Genomic DNA, 20,980 nt, shown 5'->3' with positions numbered 1-20,980 from the left:
CCGGGCTGAGGTCCACAGGCACTCGTGGTGCAGCCTGGAGGGACCCAGGAGGATCTCCAGCAGCCCTCTCCGTACAGGGAAGCAGTCAGTGGCCTCGGGGGGCTGGAGCCCTGCTCCAAGGAACAGAGGATGTGGCCTCCTCTCTGCAGCCCCAGCTGCTCAGGGCTGGACCCAGGGTATCCCCAGGTCCCTGGGGTCCCCACCCTGGCAAAGGGCAGTGGAGCCTGGGTGGAAGCACCGCGGCTAGCAGGAAGGCGGGGTGTCCACTGAGTCGGAGCCAGGCCGGCAAAGACCAAAGTCAGTGAAGCACACAGCTGTCGGCCCAGGACTAAGCTCCGCTGCAACGTCTGAGACCACCCTGTCCAGCTGCCGCCCCACCCGTGGGGAGTGAGAAAGTGGAGGTGAGGCCAGGAAGCAGTGAGACCGGTGATGGGGCAGGGAGGCGGCTCAGGACGGGTAGCGGCAAAGGATGAGGCAAGTACCAGCCCCGAACGGCAGCGGTAAGGGCCAGGGCAGGGGAGACGGGGAGGAGCGACAAGGAACGGAGGCACGCGCTAACAAGAGGCCTCTTGGCTCCTCCTCAAGTGGCCGCCAGCCCACGGGCGCCCTTCCTCCCCTGGACCCCCTCCCGCTGCATTCGCAGGGCAAGAACACACGCTCCAGTGCCACCCCCCAGGCAGGCGAGGAAGCACCGCGCGTCGGAAAGTCCCCTCGAGGAGATGTCCCCAAGGTCCATCCTTTGCCATTACCACCACGCTCAGCAAGGAAGGAGCACGTGGTCGGGGCACAGGTCACCAGTTTAAGGGCAGAAGCGCAGAGGCCTGTGCCCTTCCAGGCTCCTATCACTCTAACCAAAACGACAGCCAGGGAGGCCCACCAAGTGGGGAGGCAAAGGCACCGCCAGCCGCGGAGCTGAGTAACACAGAGCAGGCCAAGCCCGCCGCTGGCACAAGTGGTGACGGTTCCTGAGCCCTGAGCCAGGGCCTGGGGTGGGCCTGCCCATGCGTCACGATGGCCGTCGGCCCCTGGCCCCCTCCAGTGGGCGGAGACAGCCTCAGAAGGCAAGCCGGCCTGGGCCTCTCACTATGCACCAGGGCAGAGCAGAGTTAACCGCAAAGAAGGAGACCCTGGGACACCAGGAGGCAGTGAGGGGAATGTCCCCCGGCCTTGGGGTGGGAGGAACGGCACCGCAGACCGACTGGAGGAAAAGAGAGGCAGAGGACCCGAGTCTCTAGAATGCTCACGAATTTAATTACACAAAACATAACTGAAGACATCGGTAAATCAGAAGACGTCAACAAATAAGACCAAAGGGCAAATAACAAATTGGGGAAAGCTACCTGCAACAAAGACACCAGGCAGAAGGAACATTCCCAAGTCAGCAAAAAAGACACGAAAACCCAACTGGAAAACAGGCAAAAGACAGGCAGAGTCAATTTGCAGAAGAATCGGGAGGAAACGCCCAGGGACGCCGATCACCAGAGAAACACAAAGCAGAGCAGCGACGCCACTTTGCTTCCCAGATGAGTCAGTGCAGCCAGCGCTGCCCAGGCGGGGGGCGGTTACCGCTGAGGAAGCAGTGTGACGGCAAGGGTCACGCCTTCGCTGGGGCGACTCTACTCCTGAGGGTGGATTCCAAGAGACGGGCACAAAGCCGTCAGGAGACGGACCACAAGGCTAATCGACAAAATACGGAAATGGGGAAACGTACGGCAAGTTAGCGTTAAGCCCTACGGATACCGTGTTAATGAATTGTGCAGATAAGGGATCATTAAATAATATTCAGTGAAAAAAATAATAAAACTGCTCATCGGATTTGGAATGGTTTTTATTTCCTTCTTTTACTCTTTTTCATGTTTTCATAAGTTTCTACAATGAATGGGGACCACAATTACAATTAGAAAAAAGCAAGAGTCAGTGTTATTTTTTCAAGAAGGTCGGAAACACTCTTTAGTAACATGTCCACAGAAAGGACCAAACAGACCCAAGAGGGGGCGAGTTTCCGTCTTCTAGACAAGTGAGCTCTCCAGCCAGCCTCGAGAGTGTGGACAGTTCTGGATGATGAGGTGTCTAGGCAGAAAACAGGGAGCTTTTAAAAACGCTAAGTTTTCCCCCAAAAGGGTTAATCTTCAAGCACTGAAAAGCTAAGAAAGAAAAGATCTGAAGGACACTTGGTTCTGAACCATTCTGCCCAGGACCGTGCTGGGGCGACGTCCCCCACCCTGGGCGACAGCGCGGCTGGAACCGGCCTGCGTGCGGCGGGCTGAAGGCCGGGCCTGGGGGAACGGGCAGGGCTCTTCCCGCCCGGGCCCTTGCTCCAGGACCCACCTCCGGCCTGCGCCGTCCCGCCGGCAGCCCCGTCCTTCCGCCCGGGGGCTGTGCGCTGCTTGAGCGGGAGGTGACACTCCGGGCGTCCCTGGGGAACGTGGCCCCAAAAGCAGACTCGTGGTCACGGCTTGGTGCGTCCACTCCATGGCACCCGACTCAAAGGTGGCACAGAGGTCTGAGGCTGCACCCGTCTGACTCACGCTCGGGGCCACACGTGCGGTCACTCCTCCTCCCGCGCATGGCAGGGGCCACAGGGGGACCTGCTGGACAGGCAGGTCGCTCAGGCAGGTCAAGGGTGATGCCGGCCCCTGCAGGCACTTCGAGGCACGGCGGGTGCCAGCCTCTCCGGGGTCCGTCTCTCCGTCTGCCAGGGGCGGGGGGTCACCTGCACCCGACACAAGCCTGGCTGTGTTCGCGGGAAGCTGCGCACAGACGATACTAGCAACGCCGGCCAGCGCCCGGGATCTCGCCGTCCGAGTTCCGGTGAACTTGCTGCCTGTGCGAGGCTGGCCTTCTGTGTCTGTCTGTCTGTTTCAGCAGGCTGCTTTCGGCCCTCCACTCCTGTTAGCTCACGCTCTGCGAGGCTGGGCCGCCTCTCCCGCACCCTGCTCCGCCACCCAGGAACCCACGTGCGACGCGAAGGGATGGTGCTCCCACGTCTGCGAGGCCCGCGGAGGGCACGGGCGCCACCTGCTGACCTGACTCCCAGCTGCTCCTGGCGCAGGGCTGGGCCCCGGGCGCCGCTGTCCACGGTCCTGGCCCAAAGGCCTGGCTGCCCGGATCCCCGGCCACCCTCAGACCCTCTGCACCTTCTGGAAATGCTTCCCTGGGAGATGGGAGCGTCTCCCGAGGCCTCCGTGGAGGCTGTTTCCTTTTCTCAGCTCGGCTTCTGCGTTTGTGCTAAGCCAGAGGAGGCCTGGGAGGCTGCCGGCCCGACGTGAACGAGCAGTGTCCACGGCGGGACACGTCAGGAAAGCAGGAGTGGATTCCAGACAGAGTAAGTGTCCACTGGCTGTCACCTGGACACAGAGCAAGAAAAGGGGGGCAGGTCAAAAGCTGAAAAGTCCATGTATCTGGTCAAATTTGTGATGGTTTCATATCAGCCTTGTAGGAAAATGATCCACTTACCAATCAACTCTGGGCCACTGAGTTGGAGGCCCTGAGGGAGGAAGCCGCTCCTTAGGCTGTGGACAATAATTCATTCCACTGGACATTATGATGTTGGGCTTGCACCTAAAAAATGGCCTCCTCAAAAAGCTGCTCATTGGGACTCCCCTGGTGGCCCAGTGGTTAAGAGCCCACCTTCAAATGCAGGGGGCGCAGGTTCGATCCCTGGTCAGGGAGCTAAGATCCCACACGCCATGGGGCAACTGAGCCTGCGTGCCGCAACTACTGAGCCTGCGCGCTCTGGACCCACGTGCCACAACTAGAGAGAAGCCCACGCGCTGCAACGAAAGATCCCACGTGCTGCAAGGAGGATGCCGCGTCCCGCAACCAAGGCCCGACGCAGCCAAATAAATAAATTTTTTTTTAAAAAAAGAGCTGCTCATCGCAGCTCCGTCTGTAAGAGCAAGACTGGAAACAGCCACAAGGAAGGTGGCAGGGCCTGACTGCACAGTGGTCCAGCCACACAGTGTGGTCCCACGTGGCTGAAATTGACAGTGGAGACATCTGTAGAAACTGTCATGGACAGGCCACAGGCCTTCAGGCTAGAAGGTCAGGAAAGCAAGGCAGAGAAGGACGAGGTCCTCTGCCAAAGAACGGGAGCGGAAAACATGTGCCCGTGCGTCTGTCCGTGTGTGTGTGTACATCCTTGCTTCTACTTTTTAAATTGAAGGCTAAATTATAAAAAATTGGAAAACTGTAACTTTAGCAGAGGAGGAGAATAAGGTAGAAAGACAGATTTCTCTGGGTATATCTTATTTCACAGATTTGGCCAGGAACCATGCAAATTTTTCACATAATCATAAAATTAAATTAAATGCAAATGGAAATCTCTATACAGTTCATGCTAAATGGAACAAATCAACCTCCTGTGGGTAAAACTTGGGCATGACCTCAGAAACATCATGCTTTCAAGTGAGTTGAAAGCAGTCACTCAGCTGTATATTCTAGTGGGATATGCCCGAAGGTCAAAAGAACTGTTAAAAAAAATCTTAGATGATGACAAGTATTGGTGAGGATGTGGAGAAACAGGAGCCTCGCACATGACCAGGGAATGAAAACTGCCGGTGACAGCTCCTCAGAACGTAGAGGCACCGTGTGAAGCACTAATTCTCTCCTAGAGAGACACCCAAAGAACTGAAAACTCACAACCACACAAAAACCTGTTCATAGATGTTCACAGCAGCATTACTCAATGATAACCAAGCAGTGGAAACGACACACCCGCCCATCGACAGATGAACGAAATGTGGTCCATCCGTACAGTGGAATATTATTCAGCCATAGAAAGGAAGTCCTGACACCTGCATGAAGGTGGATGAACCTTGAAAACATCATGCTCAGCAAAAGAGGCCAGACACAAAAGGTCACATGACGAGTGATTCTACTTATACGAAACGTCCAGAATAGGCAAATTCACGGAGCCAGAAAGTAGATTCGTGGCTGCGAGGGGCTGGGGAGTGCCTGCAGAACCCACACAGAAAAGGCTGCGGCGGAGCCTCGGAGTTCAGCTCGAGAAGAAAGAGCGGCCCTGAACCCCACGGGCTCCCGGCCAGCCCCTGCCCACTGCTGGGGGAGCTGGCCACACGCTGCTCCAGGAAGAAGGCGGCCGTGGCTGCACAGGCCTGCAAGGCGTCTGCCCCTGCACCCAGACGGGCCCTCCCTGCTGACCGCCCCTGTGCACGGCTCCCACGGCCGCGGGCAGGGGCCCGTCCAGCCTCCGGGCTGAGCCCCCTCCCCTCCCCATCCTCCCACCTCCCTTTGGACACAGTGAAGGCAGGATGGGAGCCTGCAAGGCAGGGTCTGGGGAGAGGACAGTGCAACAGCCGCGTGTGAAGCCCCGAGGCTGGGCCCGGCTCCTCCTCTCCCACGTCCAGGGTGGCGGCCGGGGGCACGTGGTGGGCGCCGGGGCAGTGCTGGTTGAATCTGTTTCATTCAGGATAAGCCCCGGGTGCGGGGCAGGGGAAGGAAGAGCCGCCCCGAGTCAGATGTGTGGGAGCCAGGGTGTCACAGAGCCCTGCCCGCCCTTCCTGCTCAGCTGCCTCTGGGGGAGAGAACGGGGTCCTGGGAGCACTGCCGAGAACCTGCCCCCGGGTGGTCTCGGGATGCCACCGCTGCCCCCGGGGCAGGGCTGAGCGTCTGTGTGCCTCGCCGCGGCCCACGGGAGCTGCCACGCCGGCCAGGTGGGTGCTGGGCCCCCGCCCGGCCGGTCCGCACACGCCGCTCACACCACAGCAGCGAGGAGGGACGAACCGAGGGCCCGGCGCTGCGCGCACTCACCTGAAGGTGCCCGTCGCGCCAGAAACGGGGCGGTCGGGGCTACGGGGGACGCTTCTCGGTTGCCTGTGGCAACTGGGTCCAGGAGGGCCTGGCCAGCAGCTAAACCGACTAGAGGTGAGTCCAGGGGCCAGAGCGGCTCTTACCTGGAGCCCGACAGGCGCTGGGGCTCCTCCCCGGTCGCCCCTCCACGCCGACTGTCCTCCCCGGCCTCAGCCTCCTCTAGCTCACTCGCTCCGCCGCCCCCTCCAGGCAGCCCGTCTGCCGCATCCACCTGGGGCCCTGAGGTGCGTGCCAGGCACTTGCCGGAAGCGGGGGCTTGGGGCTCCCGCCCGACGGCGGCGTCTTCCGGGGCCCGGGGGTCCGGGGCGCCCAGGGCCGCGGGCACGGCCTCCGGGCCAGGCCGGGCCTCCAGCAGTCCCGCGGCCGAGCCCTGGGCGCAGGCCTTGGCGGGGCCCACGGAGGAGGCGCAGCCCACGGAGGAGGCGCAGACGACGCTCCCCGAGGCGCACCGGCCCCGCAGGCTCTCCGCCGCGTCCTCCCGGCCGCCCGCGCAGCCCCTGCAGCACACGCACGAGTTCAGGAGGCTGTTGGCGGCCGCGGCGCCGAGTTTGTGGGGGCCGCCCGCCGTCCCGTCGGCCGCCGGCTCCCCGGGGGCGACGCCGTTTCCGGGGACTTGGGGGCTGACGAGGGCAGAGTCCAGGGAGGCGGGCGACTTGGGGTTGAAGATGACCGTGGCCGAGAGCTTCATGCCCCCCGTCCGGTGGGCGATCAGCTCGGCCGTCTGGGCGTCCTCCGCACTCGCCCCCCAGCCGTCCAGCTGCGGCTGCGCGTCCAGGCAGCCGCCGAAGCCGGGGCCCTCCGCCCGCGTCTGGTCGCCCCGCACGACGCTGTTGTCGCCCAAGTCCCCCCGCGCGGCTGCGGCGGCTGCCCTGAGCCCCGCCTCTCGGCTCGCCCCGCCCCGCCCCCTCTGCTGGGGGTCGCCCGCCCGCGCAGACCGGCCGCCCGGGGGCTCTGCCGCCCCGTCCACGTCCTCCATGAAGAACACCCGCCCCTCCTCCTCGTCGCCGCCCGGCGGCGGCCGTGGGCAGCCCGGGGACGCCTGCCCGAGGGGGCCGCCCTCGGCGCCCGGCCCGAGCGCGGGGGACTGGCGGGCGTTGGGCGGGGACAGGAGGGAGGACATCACGTCGCCAGCCCTGTGCACCATGCGGCTGAGCTGCTCCAGCTCCTGGTCGTCATTCTGCATGGAGCACGCCAGCTCCGCCTCCGCGTGCCTGGGCTCGGCTGGGGCGAGGGGGGCGGGCAGCGCGGGCTCCAGCGCAGGGGGCACCGGGGTGTCCGCCCGCATGGGGAACTCCACGTCTTGGGAAATACAGAGGTTCCGTTCCAGCGTGTGAAGCTCCTCCTCGGTCAGGGTCCGCAGCAAGTCCCTACAAGGGTCGAGACAGAAAAGAAGAGGGTGGGTCCCAGAGGCCACACCAGCCCCCAGGCCGAGTGGGCTCAGCACCAGCAGGAGAGCGACGCGGTGTCCACCGCCCGCAATTAACCTCCCACCTCGTCGCTTCCTCCACCAAACGAGGTGTGCCTCCAGGGGTCCCCCGGGCCGCGGGTCAGGACAACAGCCATGTGCCTGGCTGACTGTGATTCTAGAACGTGCTCTTCCTTAAAGATGACACTCTGAACTCTCTTGCTGAAAACAAGAATGCCCTGATTCTTCGTGACACTGTTAATAAATTAATAAACTTAATTGTATTAATAAAATTATAAATTATTAATAAATTAATAAACTTTCAGGAGTGAAAAGATATATATTGGTTTATATATAGATTTTCATCCTTTGCTTCAACAAACATTACTGAGCACTGCCTATGCGCCAGGCCCTGCGTGACACACAGGAAGACTGGCACGGTCCCTGCTGTGCAGGTTCCGCAGGAAGAGACAGATAATAAACAGATATTTATGAGGGAAGACTGAAGTGCAATAATGACAGCAGCAGCAAAGGAAGGAGCCCACCAGAAGGAGGGCACAGCAGGATGCCTTCCCTGGGGGACGCGGCACTGAACCGACACCCAAGGTGGAGTGACTCTAGTGACAATGACGGAGTTGAGCCCAAAGCGGGTCCCACAGGCCGGTGTATGCTGCTCTCCGCTGGGAGGAGCTCAGGCCTGAGGTCTCGGCGCCTGGTTCAACATCCCGGTGCAGTCGGGGAAACACGTGGAAAGGTGCACTTCTCAGAACCGCTCAGCTGTGGATCTTCATACACTGAACACACCCTGCAAACAGCACCCAGATCAAGAAATACAGCGCTACCTGGGCTCCCAGGCGCCCCCCACGTGCCTCCCTGGTCACGCCCCGCCGTGACCACGATCTCGACGGCCACAGCGGTGGTCTCCCCTGTTCTCCTCCTCTAGAGAGACGGCAGTCTGCGGTCTGCACTCCTCCGTGGCAGGCATGTTTGCCAGTGCTATGTTTGTGCAGAGGTGCCAGATGAAACACAGGACACCCAGTTAGACTGGAATTTCAGATAAACAGCGAATACTTTTTAGAGTAAGTATGTCCCAAATGGCCCCCGCTGGGGACATATTTACACTAACAAAGTATTATCGTTTATCTGAAATCTAAATTTAATTGCACACTTTTTTTTTTTAACCTTTATGTGCAATTACATTTTATTTTTCCTATGCTTTTTTTTTTTTTTTTGGCTGCTCGGCTGGTGGGATCCGAGTTCCCTGACCAGGGATTGAACTTGCACCCTTGGCAGCCGAGGTGCAGAGTCCTAACCACTGGACCACCACAGAACTCCCCTTAATCGCATATTCTGCTGTTTCCCTTTGCCAGCTCTGACAACCCTCTCTGGTGAGATTCATGGTCGTTGTAGATCATTCCGTCTCCTGGTGGAAACGCATCACAGTTCACCTCTGAAGCTGTTCCACCCCGCAGGGGCCCTGGCTGCCAGGGGCCCACATCTTTGAGCCCTGTCCTGGGGAGCATGGGGTGCGTTTCTGCAGGCGCGCACGCTGAGTCCTGGTGAGGGGTGTGTCCCCGCCGACAGCCCACAGGGTCCGCTGGCAGTTCTGTATGTCCCACACCCTCACGGGCACTTGGACTTTTCCACTTCATCGTCTCTGGTGAGCGTGCAGTGGTATCCCGTTGTGGTTTTAAACTGCTTTAGCCTGCTCATTCAGGAGGTCGCGCACCCAGTTATACGCTGATGGACCCTTAGACAGCCTCTCTGAAGTGCCTGTTCAGGACTTTCGCCCATTTTTTATTGGGTTAACTGTCTGTTTCTTACCGACTGATAGGAGTTCTTTATGTATTGTGGATCTGAGTTCTTTACTTGGACGTTGTGTCCAACTCTGCGGCCTTTTCACTCTCTCAATGGTGTCTTTTGACAAACTGAAGTTTTAAATTTCAGTAAAGTTCAAAATGTCATTTTATTCTGTGATTAGTGCTTTTGTGCCCCGTTGAAGAAATCTTTGCCTACTCCAAGATCACAAAGATGTACTCAATTTTTCCCTCTGAAAACGTTCTTTTACTTTTCACGTTTGTATCTGCAGTCTACCTAGAATTGATGTCTTCCTATGAGTGTATTAGGATCTTTTTCCTCATATGGATATTTACTGATTCAGCCATTCATTGGAAAAAGCCAACCATTCTCCACTCTTCTGCTCTGTCACCTCTGTCACGAATCACGTGTTGGTCGCTCCAGACCCTCTGTTCCGTTGAACGCCCTGTGCACTACATCTCTGCCAGTATGACTACAGCTATACGGCAGGAAGTGTCTCCAGCTCTGCTCATTTTTTTAATGAAGCACACCCAGCAGAAATGCACACATATGTTCACAAGCTTGGTCACACCAGCACCGTCTGGAAACTACCCAAAAACCATCAAGAGCAGAACAGATAAATAATATTCTTCTTCTTTGTCCTTTTTCTCCAGGAATCTTTTTCTTCTTGGCTATTCTAGGCCCCTTGCCTTTCTATAGGAATTTTAGAATTAGTTTGTCCATTTCTGCAAAAGAAAAAAACCTCCTGGGATTTTGATTGAGGTTGCATTGAATTCATAGATTAATTTGAGAATCACTGATATCTTCTCAATATTAAGTTTTCCACTCCCTGAATATGGAATAGCTATTTATTTAGGTCTTTAAAATTTTGTATCAAAAACATTTTGTGACTTTCAGTGGAGGTGTTAGACATCTCAGATTTATGCTAATTAATATTTATTGACACCATTGTAGATGACATTTAAATTTTTTTATTGTGATAAAATATAACATAAAATTTACCATCTTAACCATTTTAGGTGACAGTTCAGTGGTATTAAGTACATTCATATCGTTGTGCAGCCATCCCCACCATCCATCCCTGTAACAATTTCATCTTGTAAAACTAAAGCTCTGGCCTCATGAAACAATAACTCCCTGTTCTCCCCTCCCCCAGCCCCTGGCAACCACAGTTATGCTTTTTGTCTCTAGGATTTTGAGGACTCCAGGGACCTCATGTAATTGGAATCATACGTTATCTGTCTTTTTGTGACTGGCTTATTTCATTCAGCACGTCCACGAAGTTCATCCACGTTGCAGCATGCGTCAGGATTTCCTTCCTTTCTAAGGCTGAATAACATCCCAGCGTATGGCTGGACCACGTTTTGCTTACCCATCCATCCGTCAGCAGCGGCTTCCACGTCTTAGCTATCGTGAACGATGCCGCTAGGAATACGAGCGTACAAGTATCTCTTCAAGATGCTTCTTTCAATTCTTTTCGGTATAAACCCAGAAGAGGAACTGCCGGATCATACGGTAGTTCAATTTTAATTTTTTGAGGAACCCCCACAGCAGCTGCACCATTTTACATTCCCACCAACAGTGCGCAAGAGGTCCGATGTCTCCACATCCTCCCCAGCACTTGTTTTCTGTTCCTTTGACAGCAGCCTTCCTCATGGGTGTGAGGTGGTATCTCATCGTGGTTTTGATTTGCGTTTCCCTGACGATCGTGATGTCGAGGATCTTTTCACGTGCTGTTGGCCATTCATATATCTTCTCTGGGGAAATGTCTATTCAAGTCTTTTGCCCATTTGCATCAGGTTGTTAGGCTTTTTGTTGTTGAGTTTTAGGAGTTCTCTACAGAGTCTAGATACTAACCCCTTACCAGATATATGATACGCAGATATTTTCTCCCATTCTATGGGTTGCCTTTTTACTCTATTGTAGTTTTTTGATGGACAAAATTTTGAAATTTTCACAAAGTTCAATTTGTCTATTTTTTTCTTCTGTTACCTGTGCCTTTGGTGTTACATCCAAGAAACCACTGCCAAAATGCAATCTCAGGAAGCTTTTGTCCTATGCTTTCTTCTAAGAGTTTTGTAGTTTTACCTCTTACATTGAGGTCCTTGATTAATTTTGAGTTAATTCATATTTACATGGTGTTAGGTAAGGGTCCAACTTCACATGTGTGTGCATATGTGTGTGTGTATCTCTTATCAGATTAAGGAAATTCCCTTCTATTTCTAATTTGCTAAGAGACGTTTTCATCATAAAATAGGCATTAATCTTTCAAATTATTTTTCTGTGACTTTCAAAATGATTTGGCTTTTCTTCCTTTTTAAAAAATTAATACAGAGAAACTGATTTTCAAACGTTCAACTATGATGTACATAATTTAAACTCCACAAGACAATTACTGCTTTGTACAGCCCCGATTCATTTATGTTCATTCACATCAGGGTTGTAAAGTCTCTCCTGTGCTTCCACATTCCCATCTGAGATTTTTTTCCTCCGCAGGAAGAATTCCAATTAGTTTTTCTTTATGTGAAATCTGCTCGTAACAAATTTCTTCAGCTTCGTGTTTCTGAATAACCCACTATTTCACCTGCATTGGGAGTGCGGAGTCCCAACCACTGGACCACCAGGGAAGTCCTGCTTTCAGCACTTTAAATATATATCATTTCATTGCCTCCTGGCTTCCACTGTGCCTGAGAAGACAGCTGTTGATGTACCCTCTTTTCAAAGTAGTATGTCCTTTTCCTCTAGCTGTGTTTAAGGTTTTTTCTTTGTTTTCAGCAATTTTACTGTGATAGACCCAGATGTGTTTTGTGTTCATCTGGCTTGTAGTTTTCTTTAACAGTCTCCTGAATCTGCGGACAGAGATTTTTCTTCAATTTTGGAAAATTCTTGGCCGTTATTTCTTTGAATACTGCTTCTGCCCGTTTTCTCCATTCCTTCCTTCCGATTCCAGTTATGTGCGTCAGCCTTTTGAGTAAGTCACACGTCTCTGACGATCTGGACTCTTCCCCCGCCCAAGTCCCCAGCATCTGGCGTCTCCCCCTCCCCCTCCCCTCCTTGCGCCCGCCCTTCCCCCCACGGCCACGCGCCTCCCTTCCTGGCCCAGCATCGTCCATCCTCTCCCCTCCTTCCTTGTCTCCTCTCCCAGCTGGACACCCAGAGAGGCCAGGAGCCTCGGCCTCTGGGTCCAGGGTCAGGTCCTGCTAGGGACACTCAACTACGGCTCGCCCACCCTGTGCCCACTGACCCTCCAAGGACCGCCCGGGTCGCTCCTCACTGGATTCAGAGCACGTTTGGCTCGTGATGGGGCAAAGGGCAGTTTGGAGCAGGCTTCTGTGCTCTCTGGCCCCCAGAAAGGACAGGCGCCAGCAGAGGAGGCCGCCCTGGGCTGCGAAGCCCCGCCAGACCCAGGAAGGGCGTGGCGGGGGTCCACGGGGTCAGCCCTGGACCGACAGCCTGGGAAGGGGGCTTCTCGGAGACCAGGGGCCGTGGCAGGAAAGACCTCGGCGTCTGAGACCACGGGCCCAGGGAGGTGCTCAGAGGACCTGCGGCCACAGCCCCCTGCTGTCCCATCCCCGCAGAAGCCAGGCCCTGTCAGCTCACAGAGGTCACCAGCAGTGAGGGCTCCACACAACTTGACGTGGGGTTTCTCAAGGGAAGGTTGAGGTCGGGGGTGCTGGCTGGATGGCCGGCTGCTGAAGGGCAAGGGAGGCCTTCAGGGCAGAGCTCGGTTACCCAGGCCGGATGCCACAAGCCCACAGGACAGCACAGATGGTGCCAACGCCACCCAGGGATGGTCGGGGGGTGGGCAGGATGAGTCACAGCATGCGGGCGCCCGCTGGTCACTCGAGAACTGAGCACTTCACCCCCTAAACTAGTCAAAGAACTAGTAACAGCCCGCAACCTGGGCCCCAGCCCCAGCCAATGTGGAGGGTGTGGCCTGGCCCAGGGGGACGTCCTCCCCTCGCAGGCTGTGTGGCCCTGGTCCGGCCCACACCACCCCGCTTTCAGGGCCTCGCCTGTAAGATAGGCCCCATCCGTCTCGCGGGGCCACAGAGACGTTTCTGTGAGAAACCAGAAGAGGGCCTGGTTTCCAGGCCAGTAGCCAGGGCAGCTGCCGTCTTAGGACCGGACATTTGCGTAAAGGTCTTAATGCTACTGGCCAAGAACAAAGAACTCGCTCTGTGAGGGAGGAAGGGTGTGGGGTTAAAGGAGCTCCAAACAGTAGAAACCAGCGGCCGACGACAGAGACCAAGGTCCCAGCGCCCCCAAGGTGGACAGAAGGTAAAGAATTAGCTCACACAGAAGTGTGAGGTTTACCACCCTCTAAAGCTCGGCCGGGACAAGCTACCCACCCTTGAGGTGTCCAGTAAAGGCCAAGCAAGACCAGCCTTGTCCAGAGAGGTCATTGCCAACCCCCAGGACCAGTCACAGAAGGGAGGGGGCTCAGAGGCAAACACCGCCCTCCCCTCCCCTCCCCTCTCTCCCTCACCCCCGCCCCCAACCTGATTTTCCGCAGCAACGTGTGGAAGGGCCGGAAGAGCTCGGACATGTCCTCTGCCTTGCGGTCCAGGTTCAGGGGTCCATCCGCATAGACCACGAGGCCACTGCATCCAAGACAGAAAGCCAGCCTCACGTCAAGTCCTGCAGCTGCGTGGCCAGCCCAGACCACACCCCGCGCACGCTTCCCCTCTGCGAGCGAATCGTAAATAAGTTTAGAAAAGAGCAGTGAAAATTATTACCCAGATTTTATCCTCTTTCGAAGTTGATTAGCCTATGTTCGTTTGAGGGATCATAAAATAATGATAAAAATATGTCCGCACACCTCCCAGCTGCAATCAGATAAATCAGCATCAAGAGTTGTTGCTAAAATCTGCCTCCTTGAAAATGGAAATACTGGATTTGTGTTTAAATATACCACAGATGCAGAGGTTTGTGAGAACTGGCGCTGGAACCATCTACTCCAAAAGGGAAACAGGAGTTGGAGGTGAAGCCCAGCCCAGCCCTCCAGCAGCGCAGAGCCCTGACCCCAGGGCTGGCCCCTGGGGGTGTGGGTCCTGCAGGAGCACGGCGCAGACAGGGCGAGATTTTCCAGACGGCGCCCTGCAGGCTGTCCTCCCAGCTCTCCCACCTCTCCCTCGTTCCGTCCACACGCCCCAGGTCCGGGGGCTGCCCGAGGCTTTCCGACTCACACTGGCCACAGCCTCTACCGGGTTCCCAGCCCCGGCAGGCTGTGAATGTCGTGTCCCGGCCGCTCCCACCCTTTCCAGCCTGTCTCCAAAGCCCCCTTCCCCTCCCAGCACTCTGGCCGACGGTCAGGCACCCTTCAAGATGGGGGGCAGCCTCCTGTCACCCCTCAGGCAGGATGGACCCTCCTGCTGGGCGTCCCCGTGCCTCGAGAGGACCCCCTTCGCTGGACTGGGCCCCAGGGCCCGTCTGACTCTGCTCAGACGCCAGCTCCGGGCGCCCCGATTCCGCGGCGGGGGGGGTCCCGCGTTCACCTCCATAGCCACAGCCCCACCCGTCTCCAGGTGCGTGACCATCATTCCAGAACCGCCTCTCGGAGAGAGGACGTATCCCCGAGGACCCTTCTCTGGATGCCTCCTGCACCTCTCGGGTGCCCAGGGACCGTCCACCCAGGAACACGGGCCTGTGCCCTCGCGGCCCCGTGGAGCACAGGTCGGCGCCTCGGGGGCTTGTTTGTGCGAATGAGGAGCCGCTGGCACGTCTCTGAGGATGAACAGGATCTTATTTCAGGCCTCAGGGTCCGGTCACCCATGCAGCTGGGAGCCCCCATTAGTTCTGGAAAACATCCAGTTCAGTGAGAAAAACTGATAAACAAAGTTGAATGAGGAGGCTGTTTTCCCCTAAAAAAAGGTTGGTTTCATGGGCAAAAAGATTTCCTTTTTTTCTAAAAACAGGATAAACATGGGCTGTGAGGCCCCCCTGGGGCACACCTGGCCGTGACCAGCACGACCAGCGGCCTCCAGGCCCCGAGGAGAGGCCAGCTCGAGGGCCTGTGTCCTGAGCCAGCGGAGGGCAGAGGGCACGGCCGGGCCTCCATTCCTTCTGGGCTGTTTCACGGAGCTTCCATGAGCTAACGGTCACGGTTCAATTGACCGTGTTCGAGGGACGATTTCCCAAGACAGAGCCTGAACTTGGTGGGTAAATGCGGTGGTCTCAGCGCAAAGGCAGAGTGAAAACGGGCAGAAGAAAGGTGAGTCTGGGGAATCCTGGCCATCTCCTCATTCGGAAAGCAGCGAAGGGGGCAGGGAGGGACCCTGCCTCCTCTCCTGGGCCCTGGGGAGGCCTGCGCTGCCCCCCAGTGAGCAGGCAGGGGCCCTCCTGCCCAGCATGGCCTCACGGAGCTGTGAGCCCCAGAAAAGAGCCCATTCAGCAGGAGAGCTCTGTGCACAGACCCCTAAAGCCACCGTGCCCACCCCCTCTGGTGGGAGACCAGGCCGTCCCCGCGGCTCTGTCCAGCGGTCCCCGCGGCTCTGTCCAGAGGTGCTGCCACGCGCCGGAGCACCCAGGGGTCCCTCCTGCTCAGCGGCTCCGGGAGGTGCCGCCAACCGCCAGGACGGCTAGAGAGGAGGTCGTGGGGCGGCCGCGCCTCTGTGTCCCCATGACGGGGCACCCCTGAGGACGAGGGTGAGGCTGGTCTTCGTGTCCCAGGAGGAGCTCAGCAGACACCTGTTCAGTGTCCGGCTGGCCCAAGGCGCTGATGCAACGGGCGGGGGTGGGGAGGGGAGATGGGGGGGACCAGGCCTGGAAACAAGCCATCAGAGGGAGAGCTTCAGCCCCACAGGGCTGGTGGCCCGGGCATCGCGCCCCCTCAGCCCACACAGCCCGCGTCCATGCAAGGCAGCCCCACAGCGGAGCCTGGCAGGCACGTGGCTGGGCCCGGGGCTCTCCCGGCATAACGCGGGGGACGGTGAGGGGTCGGCCCAGGTCCAGCTCGCGTGGGCCGGGGGAGCCCGCCTGGCATGGAGGGAGGGCCCGCCCGCCGCACCCCCACTCTTTGGGTGTCTTTCACTTTCTTGGTAACGTCCTTTGATGCACAGGTTTTTAATTTTGATAAAGTCCAATGTATTATTTTCAAAAATTTGTTGCTCATGCTTTTGGTGTCAAATCTAAGAATCCACCACCAAATCTCAGAAGACAAAGATTCACCTCCTCATATACACACTACTATATATAAAACAGATAACTAATAAGGACCTACTGTAGAGCGCAGGGAACTCTACTCAATACTCCGTAATGACCCACACGGGAAAAGAACCTAGAAAAGAGTGGAGATATGTATATGTGTAACCGATTCACTTTGCTGTACGCCTGAAACGAACACAGCATTGTAAATCAGCTGTACTCCAATAAAAATTAATTTAAAAATAAGAAAAAAAAGAAAAGAGAAAGATTCACCTGTGTGTTTTCAGAGTTCTCCAGAGAAACGCGACCAACACACACGGTTGCACGATGTGAATGTACTTAATGCCATTGTGCACATTCAGAAAGGGTTAAAACGGTCAGTTTTATGTCATGCATATTTTATCACAATAAAAAATTAACATTTATTGCTTTGATTTGTTACAAAACTTATACCTATCATGTTCAGAAATTTAGGAGAGACACACTGTTTGGTGACGATTTTTGTACTTGATACACTAGGAATTCTTCCCTGACATTTGGGATTCATCCTTAACGTTGTTTAAATAGCTAGAGTATCATTTTTAATCAATCCCTTAATTCTGGGTCTATACGCCCCCATCAATTTTTTTTTTTTTTTTTTTTTTTTTTTTGCGGTATGCGGGCCTCTCACTGTCGTGGCCTCTCCCGTTGCGGAGCACAGGCTCCGGACGCGCAGGCCCAGAGGCCACGGCTCACGGGCCCAGCCGCTCCGCGGCACGTGGGATCCTCCCGGACCGGGGCACGAGCCCGCGTCCCCTGCATCGGCAGGCGGACTCTCAACCGCTGCGCCACCAGGGAAGCCCTCAAATTTTTATGATTAAAACTTCAGTGAAAAACTTTACAAATTCATATTTGCGCCCTGTCAGATCAGCACAACAAAATTCTGCGAAAATTCACCGTGCTACCACCTGCCAGGCACTAAGGACTCGTGGGTGAGCGCAGGTGAGCACCCCTGCCCCGTGACACTTACAGGCCCGTGGGGGAGACACAAAAGTCACCCAAATCCTGTTTACATGAAATATCCCGAACAGGCAAATCTACAGAGAGATGGGATCACAGGGGTGGAGGTGATGGCTGAGCGGTAAGTGGTATCTTTTCAGTGATGACAATGTCCTGAAATTAGTGGTGACGGTCACACAACTCTGCAAGTTGACTAAAAACCACTGAATTGTACACTTCAAATGGGTGAGTCATATGGTATGTGAATTTCCTCTCCATAACATGGCTTAAAAGTAATCTCCTGGGAGGAAACACGTGAACAGCCTGTGCGGGAAGTGGTGCGTACCAGGGAAGGGAGTGGCTGCAGGTGAGGCGGGGAGACAAGGTCGGAGGGGACCCTGAGATTGCGGAGGGCCAGGCAGGGGGCATTGTCCACACTCGCCTTTGCTCCCACGGGCTGGAGCCACAGGAAGGCCCGAGCCCTCGGGTGCCAAGAAGCAGGTGGGCCAGGGGACTGGACGGGAACCTTCGCTGGCCCGGGAGAAGAGATCCACCCCAGAGGGTCCCTGCACCAAACCCCCAACCACATCCCAGCATCCAGAATACTCCATGGCAACTGCTCGTCTTGTGTACGTGTGCGCCTCCCTCAATGTCACCCCCGTATCTCTGGGGACAAGCACAGAGCCGGCATGCGGTAGGCCCTTAATACATGCTCACAGGTGAATCCAGGAAGGACTGAGTCCTGGGCCCCAAGCTGGGCAGCAGTGGCCGCTGCCTGCCCGGCCCACGGTGGCCACTGTGGACAATAAGGAATTGAGAGAGAGAGCCGGGTGGCTGCACTGTGGCTCCCACGGTGACCCTGTGAGCGTCCCTGAAGGGGGCGGCTGGCTCTATGCCCGCTCCTTCTGGTTAAGCCTGGCGCTCCTCAGATCCTCAGACCCACAGCCTGGCTCCGAGGCTGGAGACCTGCTTCTGACGGGGGGCTCGGGGTTCTCGGGGACCTGAGGGCTTCTCAGTGGCAGCCGTGAAGCCCCCCCAGACTCTGGGCTCCTGCTTCCCCTCCAGTTCAACTTCAGACCCAGCCTCTCCTCGCTGTGACTCAGAGCCTCCCCTCATGACCTCGGAGGTCCTGCGGCTCCGCTTCCAGGCCTCCCTCCAGCCTAAGCTGGAGAGGACCCCACGCAAGGCCTCCAGGAGGTGCCCGACAGGAAAAAGGCCCTGCCCCGGGCACCCCCAGGACAAGGACCCAGACAAGTTCAGGTGTCAGAAGGTGGCCTGAGGTCAGCAGAGAGGGCCCAGCGACCCCACTCAGGAGAAGTGGCCTCGGAAGGCCAGCTCCGGTGAGCGTGGCGAGGCCGGAGAGCACCATCCTGCACACCCCAGCCTTGGGCCACCAGCACCAGGGAGCCGCAAGGAGCCGAGCACACACCACGGACTCGAGCGCGGAAACCCAGAAACGCGTGTTTCTGTTCAACGACCTCGCTTTTCTCTTAAGACAGGCATGCTGTCTAAGAGTCTCCGGCCCTCCCCCGAGATCTAGAACAGGTTCCCTCTAAGACAGTGGAAACTGATGGGAAGTTCTGGAGAGGTTCTGGTTCCTCCCAAGAAGACCTCCCAGAGGGGAGGCAGCTCTGGGGCACAGTGAGGACAGGAAGGGCGAGGTGGGGGCCGGGCCGGTCCCCAAGGCCCAGGGAAGACGCAGGCGTGGGGAGTTGACCTTGCACACCGGAGGCGGCCGCTCAGGCTTCCCTGCGACGCCGGGCACCGGCCGCCTGCCCGCCTCCCCGGGCCCTCAGCGCCAAGTCCCCTCTGCACGTCATGGCACGTCAGGCCCCCTGCCGTTACGTCTCCCCAGTCCCGGGCAGCGGAAGACGCTTCGGGCCCGGCCCAGGGCCATCCGCCCGGCCTGCTCCCCACCCCTCCTGCACGCGGCACACGACTCGTCCAGCTCCCGTGGTCCAGGGACGCCGCTCTGTCCCAGAGGCTGGCCCATCCCGCAGCGCTGCCACCGCCCCACGGACCTGCTGCAGGAGGTACTCGCCCGCAGCGAGTTCTCCCCAGGGCCTGTGCCTCTGTGTCCCCCACGCTCCCCGGGTCAGCCCACTGACATCCACACCTACGCCCGGCTCCCTGCCCCCCTGCCCCCCGGCTGCCGCCCGGGCCCAGCCGCCCCACGCCCCTCACCTGGCGGGAGGGAAGGCGGTCTGCGTGCGGGAGTCCGGGCGCCGCTGAGCAGCTTGGCCCAAGCCCAGGCAGCTGGGCCCTGACCTTGGCTCTGAGGGGCTCCGCAAGGCTCAGCGCACGCCCGAGTGCGTCCCGCCGAGCACGCCTGACGACCGACCCCACGCGCTGCCGTGACACCTTTGAGGCCACAGACCCCAGAGGCCGGACCCAGCGCTCCCCTGCTCTCCGCAGCCGTGCTCCCACGCCATCGCGAGGCCGGCTGCCGCCCACCTGCCCCCCACCCAGCAGGCGCCACCTCCCTGCCAGCCCGTGACTCCCCCAAACACGCCCAACACATCCTCCCGCGGCGACCGGGGGCACCTCGCCTCTCGTCCCTACAAAGCTGCTCCCACAGCCCCTGCTGGGCCCCCCGAGCCTGCGCGCGGGGCCTCCTCCCAGGGCCGGCCCGCTCGCCCGTCCCGCACCACCTAGGCTGGCCGGGCGGGAGGCACTCGGCACACCTGGCTGCTCGTCTGCTGGGACGGGGGCAGGACCACCGGGCAGCTGCGCTGGGCGGCTGAGCAGCCACCTTCGGGGCACAAGCACCGCTCACCGACCCCCGGAGGGGCCTGGCGCCACGGACCCGACCATCCTGCCCGCTTTCCGAGAAGGGCCCGTCCCCGGCGGGGCGCACTCACCACACGATGGCCAACCTGGGGATGGTGAACATGAGGGCCGGCTCGTAGTCGTCGATCATGTCCTGGGTTAGGTAGCCGAAGTCCAGGGCCCTGGCAGCGGAGGGAGAGACTGAGCGCGGGCTCCCCGCGGCCGACGGGGGAGGGGAAGGCAGCCGCGCGACCCGCACCCACGCCGGCCGCCGCCGGCTGCCGGACGAGCCCCGCGCGGCAAGCTCCGGCGCAGGTGGCTGACGCTCGGGCCCCCCGTCTTCCCACTTCCCGAGCCCACCGCTGGCGGAAGAAGCCGGGGTGAGTGAGCGGCACTCGCCGAGGAGGGCTGGGGAGCACAGCTATGCTGGCCGGCACCCAACGCGGCCAGGGCACCGCTCTGAACCACTTAACACCCCCAAGAAACCCGAAATGCTCTCCTGGATTTCCTCTCTCTCGCAGGCATACGAGACGCTTTCTCGACATGCGTGAGAAAGCGCTGCTGGCGGCATCATGTTCTAAATAAAAGGTATTTCCTGTCGTCTTATTCTGGGGTGATCTGAAATATCTCTCAACGTATAACAGTAAATAATCCGTCTTTAAAATTAACAAACTGACGATGTGATATTAGCTTCAAAACTTACCTACTACTGAAGCACAAGTCACAGATAAAGAACATTCTACGTTAAATCTTAGTCCAAAAGTCTATTCAGAAAATCTGACTTCAAATCTGACCCCACACACCCCATACAAGCCATGACGAGAATACTGACGATTCACTCCCAAAACCCCGCTCAGCAAGGGTTCCATCCTGGCCTGTAGGGAAGAGGAGTGGAGGAAAGGAAAGGAGGGGGTGGGGAGTGAGGAGGTGGGAATGTGAGGAGATGAGGAGAGGAAGAGGTGAGGAGATGGAGAGGTGGGGAGGTGAGGAGAGGAGGAGTTGATGTGAGCAGGTATGCAGGTGAGAAGGCGA

General features: G+C 57.6%; 1 protein-coding gene across 4 annotated transcripts in view; it reads right to left on the bottom strand.

Annotated features, from left to right (window-relative positions):
- Positions 1–20,980, bottom strand: part of ZFYVE28 (zinc finger FYVE-type containing 28) — a 113,367-nt gene that overhangs the window by 26,982 nt on the left and 65,405 nt on the right. For 2 of the 4 annotated variants that reach the window (XM_028492435.2, XM_028492436.1), the window contains exons 6-8: positions 20,041–20,130; positions 13,558–13,659; positions 5,916–7,199 (exon numbers count right to left, since the gene is read on the bottom strand). In XM_028492435.2, the coding sequence (XP_028348236.1) occupies positions 5,916–7,199; positions 13,558–13,659; positions 20,041–20,130 (1,476 nt within the window). Of the gene's footprint in view, positions 1–5,915; positions 7,200–11,810; positions 12,020–13,557; positions 13,660–20,040; positions 20,131–20,980 lie in introns of those variants that run through there. The other 2 variants (XM_055086265.1, XM_028492437.1) reach the window with 2 other exon arrangements.

The sequence above is a fragment of the Physeter macrocephalus genome, chromosome 7 (assembly GCF_002837175.3).
Source record: "Physeter macrocephalus isolate SW-GA chromosome 7, ASM283717v5, whole genome shotgun sequence".
Taxonomy (NCBI): domain Eukaryota; kingdom Metazoa; phylum Chordata; class Mammalia; order Artiodactyla; family Physeteridae; genus Physeter; species Physeter macrocephalus.
Note: the sequence above shows the minus strand (reverse complement) of the source record. Positions and strands in the feature narration are given on the sequence as shown.